This window comes from Emys orbicularis, chromosome 16 (assembly GCF_028017835.1).
Source record: "Emys orbicularis isolate rEmyOrb1 chromosome 16, rEmyOrb1.hap1, whole genome shotgun sequence".
Lineage (NCBI taxonomy): Eukaryota > Metazoa > Chordata > Testudines > Emydidae > Emys > Emys orbicularis.
The window spans coordinates 31,023,376-31,039,673 of record NC_088698.1 but is presented as its reverse complement, the minus strand read 5'-3'; the positions used below and the strand labels follow the sequence as shown (position 1 = coordinate 31,039,673).

Sequence of the window (16,298 nt, the reverse complement as noted above, 5' to 3'; positions counted from 1 at the left end):
CAGGGTGTGACGATGCATGGGAACGATAAGCAGCCTCTACATTTGGCAACTTTCACTACTGCTATTAGTGAGAATTCACCTTGTCATTGCTTTAGTCTTCACAACCTCCAGATGTAGAGTCCTGTCATCATCCCATGCTGTAAACATCCAAGGCGTCGTCTTCTAAGTACTTCCTGGTTCAGGGATTGTACAAGTAACTAATGATGCTGTGGCCCTCAGACATGGTGACGGAGTAGCTTTCCCTAAGTGACCTTTGTTCTCTCATCTCTTCTACAGCCCATTGCTATTCCTATGGCTGAGTGGTGGCTTTGAAAGCTCTACAACTGTTGAGCGAGATTTATTGAGAAACTTTGGAGCGCGACGCAGCAGCCTCTGTGCCTCAGTAAAGGTTTCTGTCAGCTCTTTTTTCCACTGAACAAACTCTGGGTCACTCTGAAAGGGATACAGAAGTTGTTAGGCACTTCATAATCAAGTGCACATACTGGGCAATACCACTTTCCCTATTAGCATTTTTAAACAGTGTACTTTATTTTCCATTGGAAAATGAATGGCTCTGGGTATTGGTAACACACAACCTTTCGTCTTTAAGCACTGAGTCAAACCCAGGCAACATGGTAGCAACCAAAGCGGTTACTACTCTTTACGAATGTGCTAACTACCTTGAGCTGCTGGGAAATTAGTTTGCTTGTATGGGCAGACTAGGCTACTTACGCTCCTAAATTAGTCAGTCAGTTTTGAAAATTGTATCCATTATTATTAAACTGAATTAACTCTGACGTAAGTTCCATTGAAATCCAGGTTTTCAGGTGTGCCACATTGACCTAGTACAGCCGTATTCCTCCCACTTCGCATGTAAAGCATGGCAAATACTTCATGAGTTTAGTGTAGACTTGAAAACTAAGAAAAATATTTAATTTTACCATTGGGTTTTATCATTGCATACAAAACATCTGCTTTAGTCATCACTGAAAAATTACAGTTGCTCACCTCACACTGCAGGACAAATTGTTTTCCTCCTTTAATTCTCAGCAAGATGCATTTCTTATCTTTAATCTGAGTTTCTTCCACTGAGACTATCTGTTCCATTGTCAGTAGATTTTGCTACCACACATTGCAAAAAGAAAGCTGAATTACAATTTGAAGCTGTTACCCAACAGACCTAAAGCTGACTCCTAATTAATTGGGAATATACACGTGAATAAAGTTACTTACAGGAGCAAATGTTCGCATGATCTGACCCTTAGCTTCTAGTAATACACGAACTAAAAATAGTTCATAAAGTAAGAGAAAATATTCAAAGACATTTACCAAAGGACTTAGTCGCAAAAAATTATTAAAAAATCAACTCAGAACAGCACAAAACAAGACACTGCAAAAAAGGGATGTCATTATGAACTAAATGAGTGTTTTCCCCAATAAGAGCTGCATTTTACTTTATTTTCTTTCAAACAGTATTGCTGTGAAACACTTTAATCAATTGTTAGACAATCTTACTGTCTATGTCAAAGAGCTGAGAAGGATTATTGAAGCACTACAAAGGTACAGATGGAAAAACATACAAGCAGTTTTGTATAAAAGTTTTCAGTAAATACTGCAATGGAAGAACAATATTTTCAAAATCTCTTACAGTGGTGTAGCTAAATACACAGATGACATCCCTAAAACACGATCACAGTTGGTCTGAACTATAGATACTATAGCACTATCTTTGAGGTCAATGCTATAGTGTTTCTATTGCCTTACCATTTTATGTTTTTTTGTATAAATACTCCAGAGGTCCTAAATGAAAAAACAATACATTGATAAACTCCCAATTCTTAAAAAAAACCACAAGTCTGTAAAATCTATTTTAGGTTGCTTGACATCAATGTGCCTACTCACAAAGTAAAGTACTACTCCATGTGAGAAGAGGTATAAGAATCTGACCTGCCATAGTGACTCCAGAAAAACTCAGACTTCAATGAGAGTTTTCCTGAGTATGGACTTCAAGATTTGGCAAAAATGCCTATCTACATTTGGTACCTTTACAATAACTGTGCTTGTTATACTAATTTCACACTCACCCGTGATTCTCCTTCTCCTCGCCATTCAAGTCGGTTTGGAAAGAGGTAAAAGTAACGACGTTGCCACTGAGTCAAGAATGGGTTCCCCAATTTCAACATGTACCCATGCATAATGCAGTCCTTCCCTAGTGCATAATCTGTGAATAGAACAACTTCATTATACACAATCAGCTACAACCCAGTGTTCAGGAAATGTGCTCTGTTCAGAAAAGGTTTACTAGAGTTTTCACAGCCTATTAAATTTCAGCAGAAGATTCAGTACACATAATATTCTCTACAGTGTGTTACCTTTTGCCTTCTAATTATTATATACACACACGTAGACACTGAGCCAGATTCTGCACCCCATTACAGCTGAGGGCAATGAAATTGCACTGAAGTAACCAAAATTAGAATTTGGCCCTATTAAAGAAGACACCTGATTTACTGTTGAAAGAATTAACACTGAAAATCTTGCGTAACAGCATATCTGCCTTTACAAGAGGAATGTTCTGTTCAACTGCTCAAATGTCCAGAGAGATCCCCATCAGTTCAGTTTTACTTTCCCCCCCGATTCACTTAATTGAGAATTTATGAAAATATGCCAAAAATAATAATGCAGAAAGAAGGCAACAGTTACCACACTACAGAGAAGGGAGAGCAGCTCTGCTTTAAGAACATAAGCATGATCATGCTGGGCCAGACCAATGTTCTATCTAGATGCTTCAGAGGGAATGAACAGAACAGAGCAATTATTGAGGGATCCATCCCCTGTCGTCCACTCCCAGGTTCTGGCAGTCAGAGGCTTAGGGACACCCAGAGCATGGGGTTGTGTCCTGGACCATCTTGGTTAATAGCCATTGATGGACCTTTCCTCCATGAACTTATCCACGTCTTGGTTTGCATTTTGAAGTGTGCCCATGTTTCAGTGCCATAATTTATCAATTGTTTTAAAATACTATATGAAATATGGAAATACTATGAGAGAACAATCAGAAAACAAAAGACCCCCCCCCCCCCCAAAAAAAAAGAGAGAGACAGAGAGAGGGAATTTGTGAAGAAATACGGACTCACTTCAAACTACCACAACTGGACACCATATTGAGGGGTAGGGAACAAGTGAAGGAGCTCATTCTGCACTGACAAACTCATGGAGCCTCTCTGAAGTCAATGGAGTTCTACAAGATGTAGGTCAATGCAAACTTGTCCTAAGGTGATGAACACACTAGAGGGCTACTGCATACCAAAGAAGAGAGGGTCCCAACACTGTCACCGATCTCAAGTACATAATTCAATATCTTATTCAAAAGAATTACATCTGATACAATGGGTCTCGTTTTTTCATTCAGATGCTATCCTCCCCATAAAATCATATCCCGGATACACATTACTGAAGATACCTGAAACTTACAGATAACCAAATGCACCATACAGTAATCCCTCTTGACTTTAAAGGATTCATTCATAACTTTTCTAAAAGGGATAGCTCAGTGGTTTGAGCATTGGCCTGCTAAACTCAGGGTTGTGAGTTCAATCCTTGAGGGAGCCATTTAGGGATCTGCGGCAAAAATCAGTACTTGGTCCTGCTAGTGAAGGCAGGGGGCTGGACTCGATGTCCTTTCCAGTTCTATGAGATATATATATGGAGATATACCTATCATACAATATCTCCAAGTATTTTAAGAAATACAGACTGAATTAAATGAAAGCTAAAAGACTCATTAAAGCATGAACTCTCTGAATTACAGGTAATTAACAACATAAAATAAAAGATTACCTGTTGGAACATATTTAATAACCTTATCTAGCATTAAAGAGTGAAAAGATGTGCACTGGACGCATTACCTTCCTCATGGCCAAGTTGTTTATTTTTAGCCCTCTTCCTGGCCTCAATTTTATCCGTGTCTGCATTTACTGCATCATAAACAGTTTCTGCTACTTCTTGCTGCCAACGCTCTGATATTACCAGAGGGAAGTTCTTATACAATTCTTGGTCACTATCAACCAACTAGGAGGGAAAAATATCATAAAACAAAGGATTTTAATAAGTTCTATTACCATTACCAACATATTCAATGATTCCAGTGCAATAATAATTATAGTTTAAAAAAAGAAGAGAATGAAATTGACACTGTGAAGTAGACTAAGATTCCCAATTTTGCATGTAGTACAAACTCGAGAAAGCAAAGCTATACAGTGCACTGTACAGTTTTCTAGTTCTGGTGTATTTAAAGCGATAGCATCTTATTTTACAGTATGGACATTTATCTCAGTCATAAATATACAGACACCGGATTTTTTGCTATTCTTTAGACATTGCTCAAAAACTCTTATATCAGCAATACGACGTAAGTTATACAAGTGGTACATTGCCTGGAAAAGGATATAAAAATTTTGACTGCCACCTTAAGATGGACTTCTGAAATTCCTACTTTTCTTAGCTGCCCTGTTCAAAAAATCTCTAACTATATAATAAGTTCCTCTGCCTACTTCTCTAGCAACAACTGACTCCACTAAATCTGCTTCAGCTCTCAGAAACAGCATTCTTTTGGGAACTAACTAACTTTTCAATGTATTTCAATCCACATATCATAAGGCAAAGATGAAAAATGTGTAGTTTATTATTTAAATAGTTGTAAATGTAGCGCATTACCTGGGAGCCTTCCAATAATTCAAACAAAAATGATAAATATTATTTCATCCTCACCCCTTGCTGCACTGGCAAGCCCACTAAGCAAAAGATTGGCCAAACAGACACATTTGCCTTACTTCCTGAAGCTCAGCAAAACCAGATCCTTGCAGTTTGCCAAAAGCAGCAAGTTCCAGATCCTTGAGTCACTGTGCTGATATGAAAAGGCATTTTTCACACAGATACTTTCCCATGCTTCCACGGTAACTTTACAATTGTTAATAATGCACCTTTAAAATAGTTGTGTATGCTACTGATTTCAGACTGCCTTCATGTCATAGTGCCCTTTTTTCTTCCCACATTAACTACAGTACTTAAACTGAACTGTACTGAACATAACTGAAATTATTTGATTCTGGAAAAAAAGATCATCTGTGGGTTGGTATAGCAACCTTTAGGACTGACAGCACTGGGCACAGAGTTTTTGGTACAATGCTAAGAATGATCACATTTTTCTCTATAAAGTTATTTATATTTTGGGTTTCAGGGTTAGTCTCTGGTGATACCTTTTCTCGCAATATCTAAACTCTTATACTTTTCTCTTTCCTCTATTGCTTTCTAACCCTGCTGAAAAATTGGACTTTCTTTCAGAGAAACAAGATAAAATTCAAGCTTTGCCTTCCTAACAGGAAAGTAAACCAACTCCCTTTTTATGCCCCCACCCCCCAGTTTAGGCCCCAGTGGCCTAATTCATCCTCCCACCTTTTTCAAAGGGATGGGATCAGACCCTATAGAGGCCAGAAACTCTGGGATCAGAGCTTTTCAGACCTAGGGGTCCTTCCCTGTTATGTCTCGTGTGCCAATCTGAATTTTAGGCTGAATGAGGTGACTGCGGACAGTGGGGCTTATAAAGAAGCCTTAAGGAGTGAGACTGAAAGCCCCAGAATCAAAAATTGGATGAAGTTTGGGTGAGAGGAAACTTGGGTATAGGAGGGGGATACACTATTGTTCGCTTTACTTTAAAAAAAACCCAAACAAACAAACAAACAAACAAACAAACAAACCAACCCCAAAACACAACCACCCTGAAACCAAACACACAATTTCTACAGAACGGCTGGACCATTATTAGTCATGTACAAATTATCTGTTCATGAAACAAAGGAAAAACCAAATCATTTCAGTCACATGCAGTACGATTTAGTTGAAGTACTGTAGTATGGCAGGTTGGCCATAGATTCATCGATCCCAAGGCCAGAAGGGACGACGGTGATCATCTAGTCTGACCTCCTGTATAGCACAGGCCAGAGACCTGCCCCACAATAGTTCCTAGGGTCGATCTTTTAGAATAACACCCAATCTTGATTTACAATGGTCAGTGATGGACAATCCACCACGCTCCTTGGTAAAAGATATGCTCTAGGAATTAAAAGATAAGTTTCCAGGACTTATTTTGGGGAAGTTCTATGGCCTCTCTTATACAGGAGGTCAGAGCACAATGATCCCTTCTGGCCTTGGAATGCATGAAATGGTTCCAATGGTTAAATCACCCTCACTGTCAAAAACGTATGCCTTATTTCCAGTCTAGTGGCCAGAGGTGCAATTATTCTGTGTGAAAGAATGAAACAAAAGCCATCAAGAAGACTGAGCTAATTTAGAAAACGGGCTCTGGATAACAACTGATATGAAAGAAGGAACTAGCAATAGCTTAGTAAACGGGTTACTGCAGATACTTATTTAAAGCGGGAAGAAACCCTAACCTGACACCTGCCTATCACCTCCCTGAACACTTTGCTGTTAAACTGCATCCCTTTCCCTTAGCCTGTGTCTCTTTTGTGTCTCTTTGGTTTGTAATCTCTGGGTCAGGGAAGATGTCTTCTTGCAAGAAGCATAAAGAGACCCTGATTCTGATTGAGGCCTTTGGGATCTTCCCCAAGATAAATAGGTAATGGAGAAGAAAGAGCAGTTCAGTCTCCAAAACTGTCACCTTCTTGCCAGCAAACTGAGAAAGCTGGTGCTGTTTTATGAAAACCCTAATTTCCTCTGTATTTGACTCAGATGTAGGGGATTAGTCAATCCTCTCAAAAGGGATTATAAAATCTTAGCCTGAGCATAAACTGCACAGTGCACTGCAACTCTCATAGACTCATGAGTGAGGAAATAAATGTACCTTAAGGGCAACCTGTACAAAGAATAAGTCATGAGTCAACAACATGCATTACAAGTATACACCTTGCTGAGAATTTAAGTTCCATAATATAGCTAAAGAAGACAATTTAATCTAGTTTCTCCCCAGAAAATGGTGCTTGGGATTATCAGTCAGGCATTCCTGTGCTTCAAGAAATCAGACACTTATTACCCTACTGTTAGCTGGCACTGTGGTGTTTACTAGTGAAAAGAACATTTTCTGTTCTTTGTATTTCTTTCTCAACATTTAAAAACTGTCTTATGCCAGCTGCTAGTAATTGCAGTGGGTGACATTGACAGATAAGTTCCCCTTTTTAGTCACTGTGGGTAGTTAATATATTTCTGTTTAGGGAGTTTGGAGTAATTTCTTTCTCTCCTGACTCACTACCTGTAATTATATCTTGGTTATACCTGCAATAATAACAAAAATAAAGTTTCACCTATAAAAGAAAGTATGTTGAAATAATAATGGGGATATACCTTAGAATTTAAGTTAATCATTTTGTCTAGGTATTAAGCAGGTTTCAGAACAGAGGATGAAATAGCATATTATATACCACGTTAGCTGGGCACAAGAAACTAAGATAAGGATGGAGTAGCAACTATTGCTCTAGATTTCTTTCCTTTAATGTTGTTTTTCAATAGTTTTGTGTAATAATAATAATGTTAACATGAAAATTAATAGACTTCAGTTTTGTGGCTGCTTTAGATCCAATCCAATGGAACCGAACCCTTCACATATGGTATGACCCTGCTATCAGTGTTCAAGTGGGTACAGGAGTAGTTTGAACATAAGACACTATTGTTGAAACAAGGTTACCTTATCCGAACTCTCACTAATCATTATTTTATTCTTACATATGAGGTCTCTGTCCATGGAATATTTCCCCTATATATATGCTATCATAGATGTTAATGCACAAACTTTCATTATAAATCTATAGGTAGTGAGAAATTTATTCATAGATTTGTTATTTATAGAGTGAGAATGGACTAGAAGTCTTAACATTCAGAGCCAGAAACTCCTGTGTTCAAAGCCCTGCTCTGAAAATAAATTCTTCGAAGGCAAGTTTATGCGCAGTAAAGCAGCTTTCTGTGGTGTAACTCCCGAGGTGTACACACGGCCAAGCCACTTAATGCGCAGAAACTCCTCAGTTGCAGCCTTGCAAAAAACCAGCTGTATTGACAGTGTAAACACAATACAGCACAGAAAGCAATCAACTGGCCTCCAGAAGTGTCCAATAATCCCTTAAGTGGCCGCCCTGCTCATTGTTTTGAACTCAGCTGCCCTGGAGACATGCGCCCCTCCCCTTTCAAAGCTCCGCTTCTGACAGCTGTTGTGTGCTGTGCTGATCTGCTCCAGGGGACAAAGCAAACCATTAATGTGAATGCTTGTGCTGCTGAACACAGAGGCGGGTGTGTGTGCGAGAGACAGACTGCTGTGCAGAGAGCTGGGGAGGGAGATGGGGGCTGATGTCGGGGTTTCCCCTCCCCCCTGCCTCAGGACTGGTTGCTTCCTGCTGCTGTCTGAACTTACAAGACAGCATGCTGACACACTCTTTGTCCCCCCAAACACACTGTTTCTCCTCCATACACACACACACACTCCCTGTCACACACTCTGCACCCCCCCCCCCCACTTCAGTTGAAAAGCAGCTGGCAATGTAGTAGGATGCCCATGGAGCAATGAGTTTGGGAAACCTGCATCATGTGACGCTGTGCCTGCCCCATGAGGCATTGCAAACCCTTCGCAAAGCACCCTGTGGCCAGTTGCACAGTGGGATAGTGACCAGGGCCGGCTCTGGCTTTTTTGCCGCCCCAGGCAAAAAAGCCGCCGCCGCCCCGGCGGGGGCTCCGCTCTCCCGCTGGGGGGAGGGCGGCCGGAGCCCCGGGGCGAGGGTGGCGAGCCCCGGCGGGGGCTCCGCTCTCCCGCCGGTGGCCGGGGGGAGGGCGCCGGAGGGAAGGGCGGCCGGAGCCCTAGGAGGAGCCAGAGCGCCGGGGGCAGGGCGCGAGCCCCGGCTGGGGCTCGGCTCTCCCCCCGGCGGCGAGAGCGCAGGGCGGCGAGCCCCGGCAGCCGGGGGGAGGGCGCAGGGGGGAGGGCGGCGAGCCCGGCTGTGGCCCCGCTCTCCCCGGCGGCCCGAGCGCCGCGCCGCCCCCCTCCAGGTGCCGCCCCAAGCACCAGCTTGGTTGCCTGGTGCCTGGAGCCGGCCCTGATAGTGACCACAATGCATTGCTCTCGTTGCCATTGCAAGAGCTGCTAATGTGGCTGCGCTCCACTGTCACAAGGAACACAATGTGGACACGCAACGGGGGCTTAATTCCAGCGCTTTAATAGAAGTGGTATAACTTGTTGCGCAGAAACTTGCCAGTGTAGACATACCCTTAGTTCCTGGACAAGTCATGTATCCTATCTACCTTATTTTCCCATGCAGAAAAAAGGATGACAATTACTTACCTCACAGGAGTGTCAAAAGGATTAATTAATGTTCACAACATGCTGTGAAGTTGTAATGTGTAATATAAATGCTAAGTAGTAGTACTTACAAAAAGAACTTTTCCCACTAATCTGTCCTGTGGGGCCTCTATTGTAGTCTACCCCCATTTGATGCACTGATTTCACACTGATATTGCTGGTAGATCTATATGTGAATAACCCACTGAAGAACTGCCACAGTGATTATCAGAGAGAAGAATTTCATCCTAAGTATATAACAGGTGGCAATATTTATTAAAAAGTAGTGTACATACTCAGTCACTACAAGTCAAACAAATATTTTACCCATTGCAAAATGTTGGTTTTATCCATCCTGACGACTGAGTGTGTGCAAACTTCTTTTCACTTAAGTTGTTTTGGCAGTAGCACGACTAAAATATCATGGCAAAACAGAGGGTTTTGTCTGAATGATTTCTAAATCAAAAGTAATCTAACCACCTCAAACACTTGCTTTGTAAAAATAAACTGCCTACACCTGATAATATCTGTGACGAAAGTAGGATTTTTCTGTAATATTTTTAGGACTGGTATAAACGGAAGTAACTTACTTGACTATGGACTGCTACCCAGTAGGTGCAGAAGGGTTAAAATGCTCCTTGGGCACAGCAGGAGACCTGAGCTGTGTGTGTCATGTAACTGTCTGGGTGGTATGAATGGTTGTTACTGGCTGAAACCAACCCATACCAATGGAGGATCCCGAAAGATAATGGCAACCCCAACAGCCAGAACATTCACAGCTAGCAACCAACAGCTAAGAGAAAGGAGATTTCCCCCACTTCTCTGCAAGAAGGCCCTGAGCTGGAGAACAAAGGGGGAAGGTTCAAATAGCTGTGTCAAGAGCTGGCCTCTGGGACTGACAGATAAAAGGACAGAGAGCCAAGATGGATTTCCACAGCAGCTTGTCTGGGTGGAGCCCTGGAGTTGGCCAGTACAGACGATGGGCAAGTCTACACTACAAAATTAAGTTGACCTAAGTTATGCTGACGTACAGCCACTGCAGTAATTAAATAGCTTTTGCTCCTGGTGAGGATATGCACCGCCGACACAAGGAGCGTAGTAGGGACATGCAAAAGCAATTTTATTACTGCAGTGGCTGTACGGCAATGTAACTTAGGTTGATTTAATTTTGACCTGTAGACTTAGCCTCAGTTGGATTTGCTGGGCAGAGCTCACGGTATGAAACAGGAGTGCTGGAGCCCACAGGCTCAGGCTCAAAGGTATTGAAGCAAATGGCCTATCCTTAAGGAAGAGTGGGCCCCCATTGGGGTCTGGCATGCTAAGGGGTACCTCCAAGGAGTTGTTTAAAAGCTGGGGTATAGCCTAGATCCTGGGGCTCTGTGACAGTATGTATGCCAAATTTCAGTCAAACTATCATTTTAAACACACACAAGATATAAACACTTGACATTCGCTATACCTTGTTCTACTTGTTATGATCCCAAACCTGCAAACACCTCCACACGTGCATAAATTTAAGCAGTGAATAATCCATCTGAAGTAAATGACACTATCTGCACACTTAAAGTTAAGCATGCACATGACTGGGACCTGAAAGTGTCATTCATAATCTTTCATCTAAAAGTGTAAAGGAAACAACGGCTGAAGGAAAAATATTGCACATGTACCTTAATGCCTTTAGTGTCCTCTTCATCAAAGGAGCCAATATCAAAAGCATCTGCTGCATTTACTTCTCCCCGGGGAGGAATTAGTGGAGGAGGATACTGGAAATCAAAGGCAGGGCAGTCTAGTTACATAGCCAAACAATTAGTGTAATTATTTCAATCCATTCTGCATTTATACATGCCCTTTATCTTGTTGCCAAACAAAATGCAAGGTATTCCTACAGAGTAAACAATGTATTGCAATGAAACTAGGCTTAAGTATGCATTCCTTTACTGAAAGGTCTTCCCAAGGCACTTGAAAGAGCTTTATTTTTGTTATTTATATACAGTCATACAGAAGAGCCATATAAAAGATTGAAGGCCTAGATTCTCCCCTGCCTGGCACGTTGTGCAATCATTTGAACCTACACATCTGTACAATGCTACAGATGAGAATTCTTCACTCACTCACATTGGTGATAGCATTTTACATCTACTTTGTGCTTACTATGCGCATATATACTTGGCAAGGAAGGGAGAATAAGGACCTAAATTTGCTGTTACCCCACCCTGCTTAAGTTTTACTGCTTTATAGCAAGATGTAAGGTTACATTTTTATGTATACCTTTTGTAAGTAGACTTGCTGCCAGTCAATCCCTTTGAAAAAATGATGCTCTTTTATTTCTTGCGCGCTGCAAAAAAAAATTTAACATAACAACAAAATGTAGAGGCTTTTCAAGTTATGTTTAAGAACCCCACAGTGGAAAAATTCTTCTACGTAAACCAATACTTTCAGACAAGCACCCACACTCACTTTCTACTGCATATTACTATCTTAAATAGCACACAATACCATTCTGTTAACAGTACCTATAAAATGATCCCCAAATACTATATCCTACACTACTCAATGTTTGTTGTTTCTACTTTAAAACAACAATTACCAACATATTGGGAGCATGAAACTCTAATTTTGTGAATGCTGTTCAGAGCCCTTTGATGTCAACTTTCATGGTACAGTAGAACCTCAGAGCTACAAACACCAGAGTTATGAAGTACGCAATCAGGCAGCAGCAGAGACAAAAAAAAAAAAAAAAAAGCAAATACAGTACAGTACTGTGTTAAGCGTAAAATACTAAAAAATAAAGGGAAGTTTAAAAAAAGTTTTGACAAAGTAAGGAAACTGTTTCTGTACTTGTTAAAAAGCAGCATTTTTCTTCTGCATAGTAAAGTTTCAAAGCTGTATTAAGTCAATGTTCAGTTGTAAACTTTTGAAAGAACAACCATAATGTTTTGTTCAGAGTTATGAACATTCCAGAGTTACAAACAGCCTCCATTCCCGAGGTGTTTGTAACTCTGAGGTTCTACTGTAATACCTGCAAATCAGGCAGCTGGACATCTAAGTGATATGACTGTACCTACAATTAACTCATTTAAAATCAGGGGCTACAGGACTGCTTGGAATAAGGTAAAAGTAATTTAAAATAAATCAGTATTTGTCAACAGTTATCAAATGTCCTATTTTCAGAAGATTGGAAAGCTATGAAAATCTCAAATGCCACCATATGGAAACAGTCGCAACTGCTGACTTTTTAATAACAACAACAACACACAATTTAAAATATGCACTATAATCATGGTAATCAAAATGTCTGTATCAAAAAGCACAGAGCAGGAAAACTACAGAGCAACCAAAAATATGTAACATAGATAATAAAATAAAACAGTTAAAATGCCAACAACAAAACCTAAAAATGCTTAGAACAAACTTCGAAATAATTCCTGGCTAAGTGTCCCTCATAAAAGAGAGATTTCTCAACCTACCAATAATCAAAAGCAAGTTGAACAGACACTGCATTGAACTTTAATGCTTTCTTTCCAACATTAACATGTTACAGCGATAGGAAGCAGATTCTGACCTAAAATAAAATAGATCCCTCATTTAAAGGAAAGGAGATATATGCAGGCTTTGCTTAATGGAGAAGCTAAATCCTACCTGCTACCCTGACAGCCAAGCCTCTTGCTAACATCACGTTGCAGAAGCCCTTCCAAAAGGGACTTTAGTTCAGGGGAAAATGAATCTGGTAACTCCACATTCTGAGGAATAAAAAAAGAATTATGACATGAATTCTTGGAACTAGTTCAATCTGAGACACCATCACATTTGAAAGGTAACTTATCCTTGGAAGAGTTTAGCAGCACAGTTCCTGCACGGACACATTCAGAATAAAGTTGTTTCTCAGAAAGAAGTGATGTACAGAACTTCTTAAAGGACATGTAATTAGCTAAGCATGAAAAGCTTAAATCAAAAGATCATTAGAATCCTTACCACGGTGAGCGTCATCCGGTCGATCTCATGCTTATCTTTGGTTTTGTGCTGTCTGAAAGGACTGTGACTGTAGAAATAAGAAAATGCACTAATAAATGTAAAGCCATAACATATCTGCTTATTTCAGCTGTGGCAACCCCAGAAAAGAGTGCAGCATCCTGTTAGTCACATTCTTCAAACTCATCAATCCTATCCTACAGAACAATAAAACAAGCAGTGAAACTTTTAGCATTTCCAGTGAAAACTAGACTGGTCAAATACTGACATAGAATTCAATACTATGGGTGGGAATCCCCTGGGAATGTATGAGTTTGTTTTTATGACATTACATTTTCTGTAAAAACCTGCAGTACTTTGCAAAAGTAAATACTTCCTGTCACTTTGGTATTACTTGAACTTCTATAATAGTCTTTACAATCAACTTTAGAGAAAACAGATCTTTTAACTCTTTCACTGACTCCACACTAATATCACCAAGGTTACTACATTTAGGAAAGCTGTTATTTCGTAAGTATATATGCAGTGGGCTAGTTTATAAATGAATGTAGTTTGAGTAATCAATCATTCCAGCACTTATGGATCAAGTACTGAAGTCCTCACTGAGTAAATCTCCAATGAAATAAGTGACCTCATCTAACGGGGAAATTCTCAGAAGCTACCAAAACTTTGACATTTGTAAAATAACTATATACAAATGGAAACCTAACAGATTCTACAGAGCTGCTGACTCCACTATATATGGAAAGTATGTAGCAAGAGGTTATGGTTGAAATGAAGGACAGTCTGTGGACAGTCTACAGTGGCTGACTGGCAGTTGGAGAGTCTGTGGAGCCGCTACAGGAAATGCATGATTTGGGGTTGGTATAAGAATATTTCTAGTAAATGAGGCTGCTTGGGAACAAAGCTGGTTTGTCTGAATATCCAACGCACTGTTTTATACTAATATATTTTAGATGTTGTATGAACTTTCAAAGTATTTGATATTCTGTAGCAGTACTTGGTATATTACACATTTTCAGTAGCAACCTGAAGGGGTATTTAATCAAGGGGAGCGGGGCAGGTTAGTTACTATGGTTGACATTTATTCACTGTCTCCTGTCTCCAAATCCAGGGAGAAAGTTATTTTTCAAAAACAAAATACCTGTTTTCATATTAACCTATTCATTAACAGTTTTCAAGTACATAAAAGGCTGTTACAAGGAGGAGGAGGGAGAAAAATTGCAGCAAGGGCAGTTTAGGTTGGACATTAGGAAAAACTTCCTAACTGTCAGAGTGGTTAAGCACTGGAATAAATTGCCTAGGGAGGTTGCGGAATCTCCATCATTGGGGATTTTTAAGAGCAGGTTAGACAAACACCTGTCAGGGATGGTCTAGATAATTAGTCCTGCCATGAGTGCAGGGGACTGGACTAGATGACCTCTCGAGGTCCCTTCCAGTTCTATGGTTCTATGATTAAAAATGGTAATGTCCTTTGTGTTTAGTGCTACCACTAGGAGTCCATCACACTGTTACATAGCCCCTATTGGCTTGTTTAGGTGTTTGTTTCTCCCGTTATCCTGAAGAGATTTCTTCAGCATGGATTTGATGGAGGGAAGACTGTATTATGCTTCCATGATGCTCTGCTGTGTCAGGGATGATGACTGGAGTTTGAAGGATTAAATGTGGCCGGCTTTGCCAATAAATGAATGTGGTTGGGTATAGAAGGTCTCCTATATGGTTATATCTATACAACTTTTTAATTCTGTCTATTTACCTACATAAATTGGGTCAGCAATGAACTACTAATGTGGGCCTTATGTCTGATATTCAGAGCTATGCACTTACCTTGCTTGTAAAGTGCTCTGTGCTCCATGGGCAAAAGTGCTATGTAAGAGCTCATTACTAATTATTACTGCTAGCACATCCAACCAATTTGACAAGGCCAATGGAAAATCTAACATATGATAAATATTCTTGAACAAATACCAGTGGACCCTGACAGCCTCAAAAATGGATTATTTCATCTAATTGCAGTTTATTAACGTCTGAGATGAACACTGATGTGTTTATAAAACCTAAGTAGACACAGATGTTTATTGATAAAGGAACATTTCACAAAGGAGAGAGGAAGATGTTTTTGCACTCAGATATGATTCAAGGACAAATTCTGCCTTCAAATGCACCCAAGCAAAGGATACATTTATCTAAAATCTACAGATGTGAAAAGTTAATGTGATGCTACAGAAAAAAGCATGGCGAGGTACTCTCACCCACAAGTAAAAGTCTAAAGCATTTCCTGAAGTCCACTAATGCCTTAGTAGTCTTTCTAAAGTACAGCAACCGTATGTCATTTAAAATACGCAACAATTGCCAGTAAAGTGGTGCACAAGTAGTAAAATATCCATTTCTAGCCAGAAATGGATGAGCACCAAGCTGTTCAGAAACAGCCAATCTTTCCTAAACATTTTGACCCTTCGCTACTGACCAAATCATCACCCCACCATTACTAAAAATCTGTAACTACTTACAAGAGAGAGCACACAATCAGCTCTCAATAGCTAACAATACTTATTACTTCTGCTACTTTAAAGTTAAGTACTGACCTATAATTTGTTCTACATCAACCCAGTTCTTTTTCTTTCTCTATTTTTGATGTGCTGACGGACCCATGCTTTTTCAACGCTGTACCAAATCAATTTACTTCTTTTCCTAATAAACTTACTTTTATATTATAACCCTTTTGTTTATTAGATCATTTCCATCTGGCATTTAAGACTAATATAAAAACATGGTATAATTTCACTTATACAAATTATTACATTAAATCTCAAATAACTAATAAGAGCTGTAGAGATGCTAGTGAAAATATAATATATAAAAGAACAGCAGAAATTACTCTGATAAAAACATTTTAGAAAACATACCAACAGTTATCAAGACGCGCTACCTGTAAAAAAATCCATCACTTGTTTAAAAGAATAGACATAATTTCACATCATAAATTTAGATTGTTTTTCATCCAGTGAAACAGCACTAA

The 16,298-nt window shown here is 39.9% G+C and overlaps 1 protein-coding gene across 1 annotated transcript in view; it reads right to left on the bottom strand.

Moving 5' to 3' along the window:
• Positions 1 to 270: 270 nt before the first annotated feature.
• The window catches only part of GRK3 (G protein-coupled receptor kinase 3), a 129,145-nt gene continuing 113,117 nt past the window's right edge, over positions 271 to 16,298 (bottom strand). The window contains exons 14-21 of the mRNA XM_065417765.1: positions 13,283 to 13,349; positions 12,950 to 13,050; positions 11,579 to 11,645; positions 10,978 to 11,073; positions 3,888 to 4,050; positions 2,064 to 2,200; positions 988 to 1,101; positions 271 to 432 (exon numbers count right to left, since the gene is read on the bottom strand). Coding sequence (XP_065273837.1) covers positions 271 to 432; positions 988 to 1,101; positions 2,064 to 2,200; positions 3,888 to 4,050; positions 10,978 to 11,073; positions 11,579 to 11,645; positions 12,950 to 13,050; positions 13,283 to 13,349 — 907 coding nt within the window. The remainder of the gene's footprint in view (positions 433 to 987; positions 1,102 to 2,063; positions 2,201 to 3,887; positions 4,051 to 10,977; positions 11,074 to 11,578; positions 11,646 to 12,949; positions 13,051 to 13,282; positions 13,350 to 16,298) is intronic.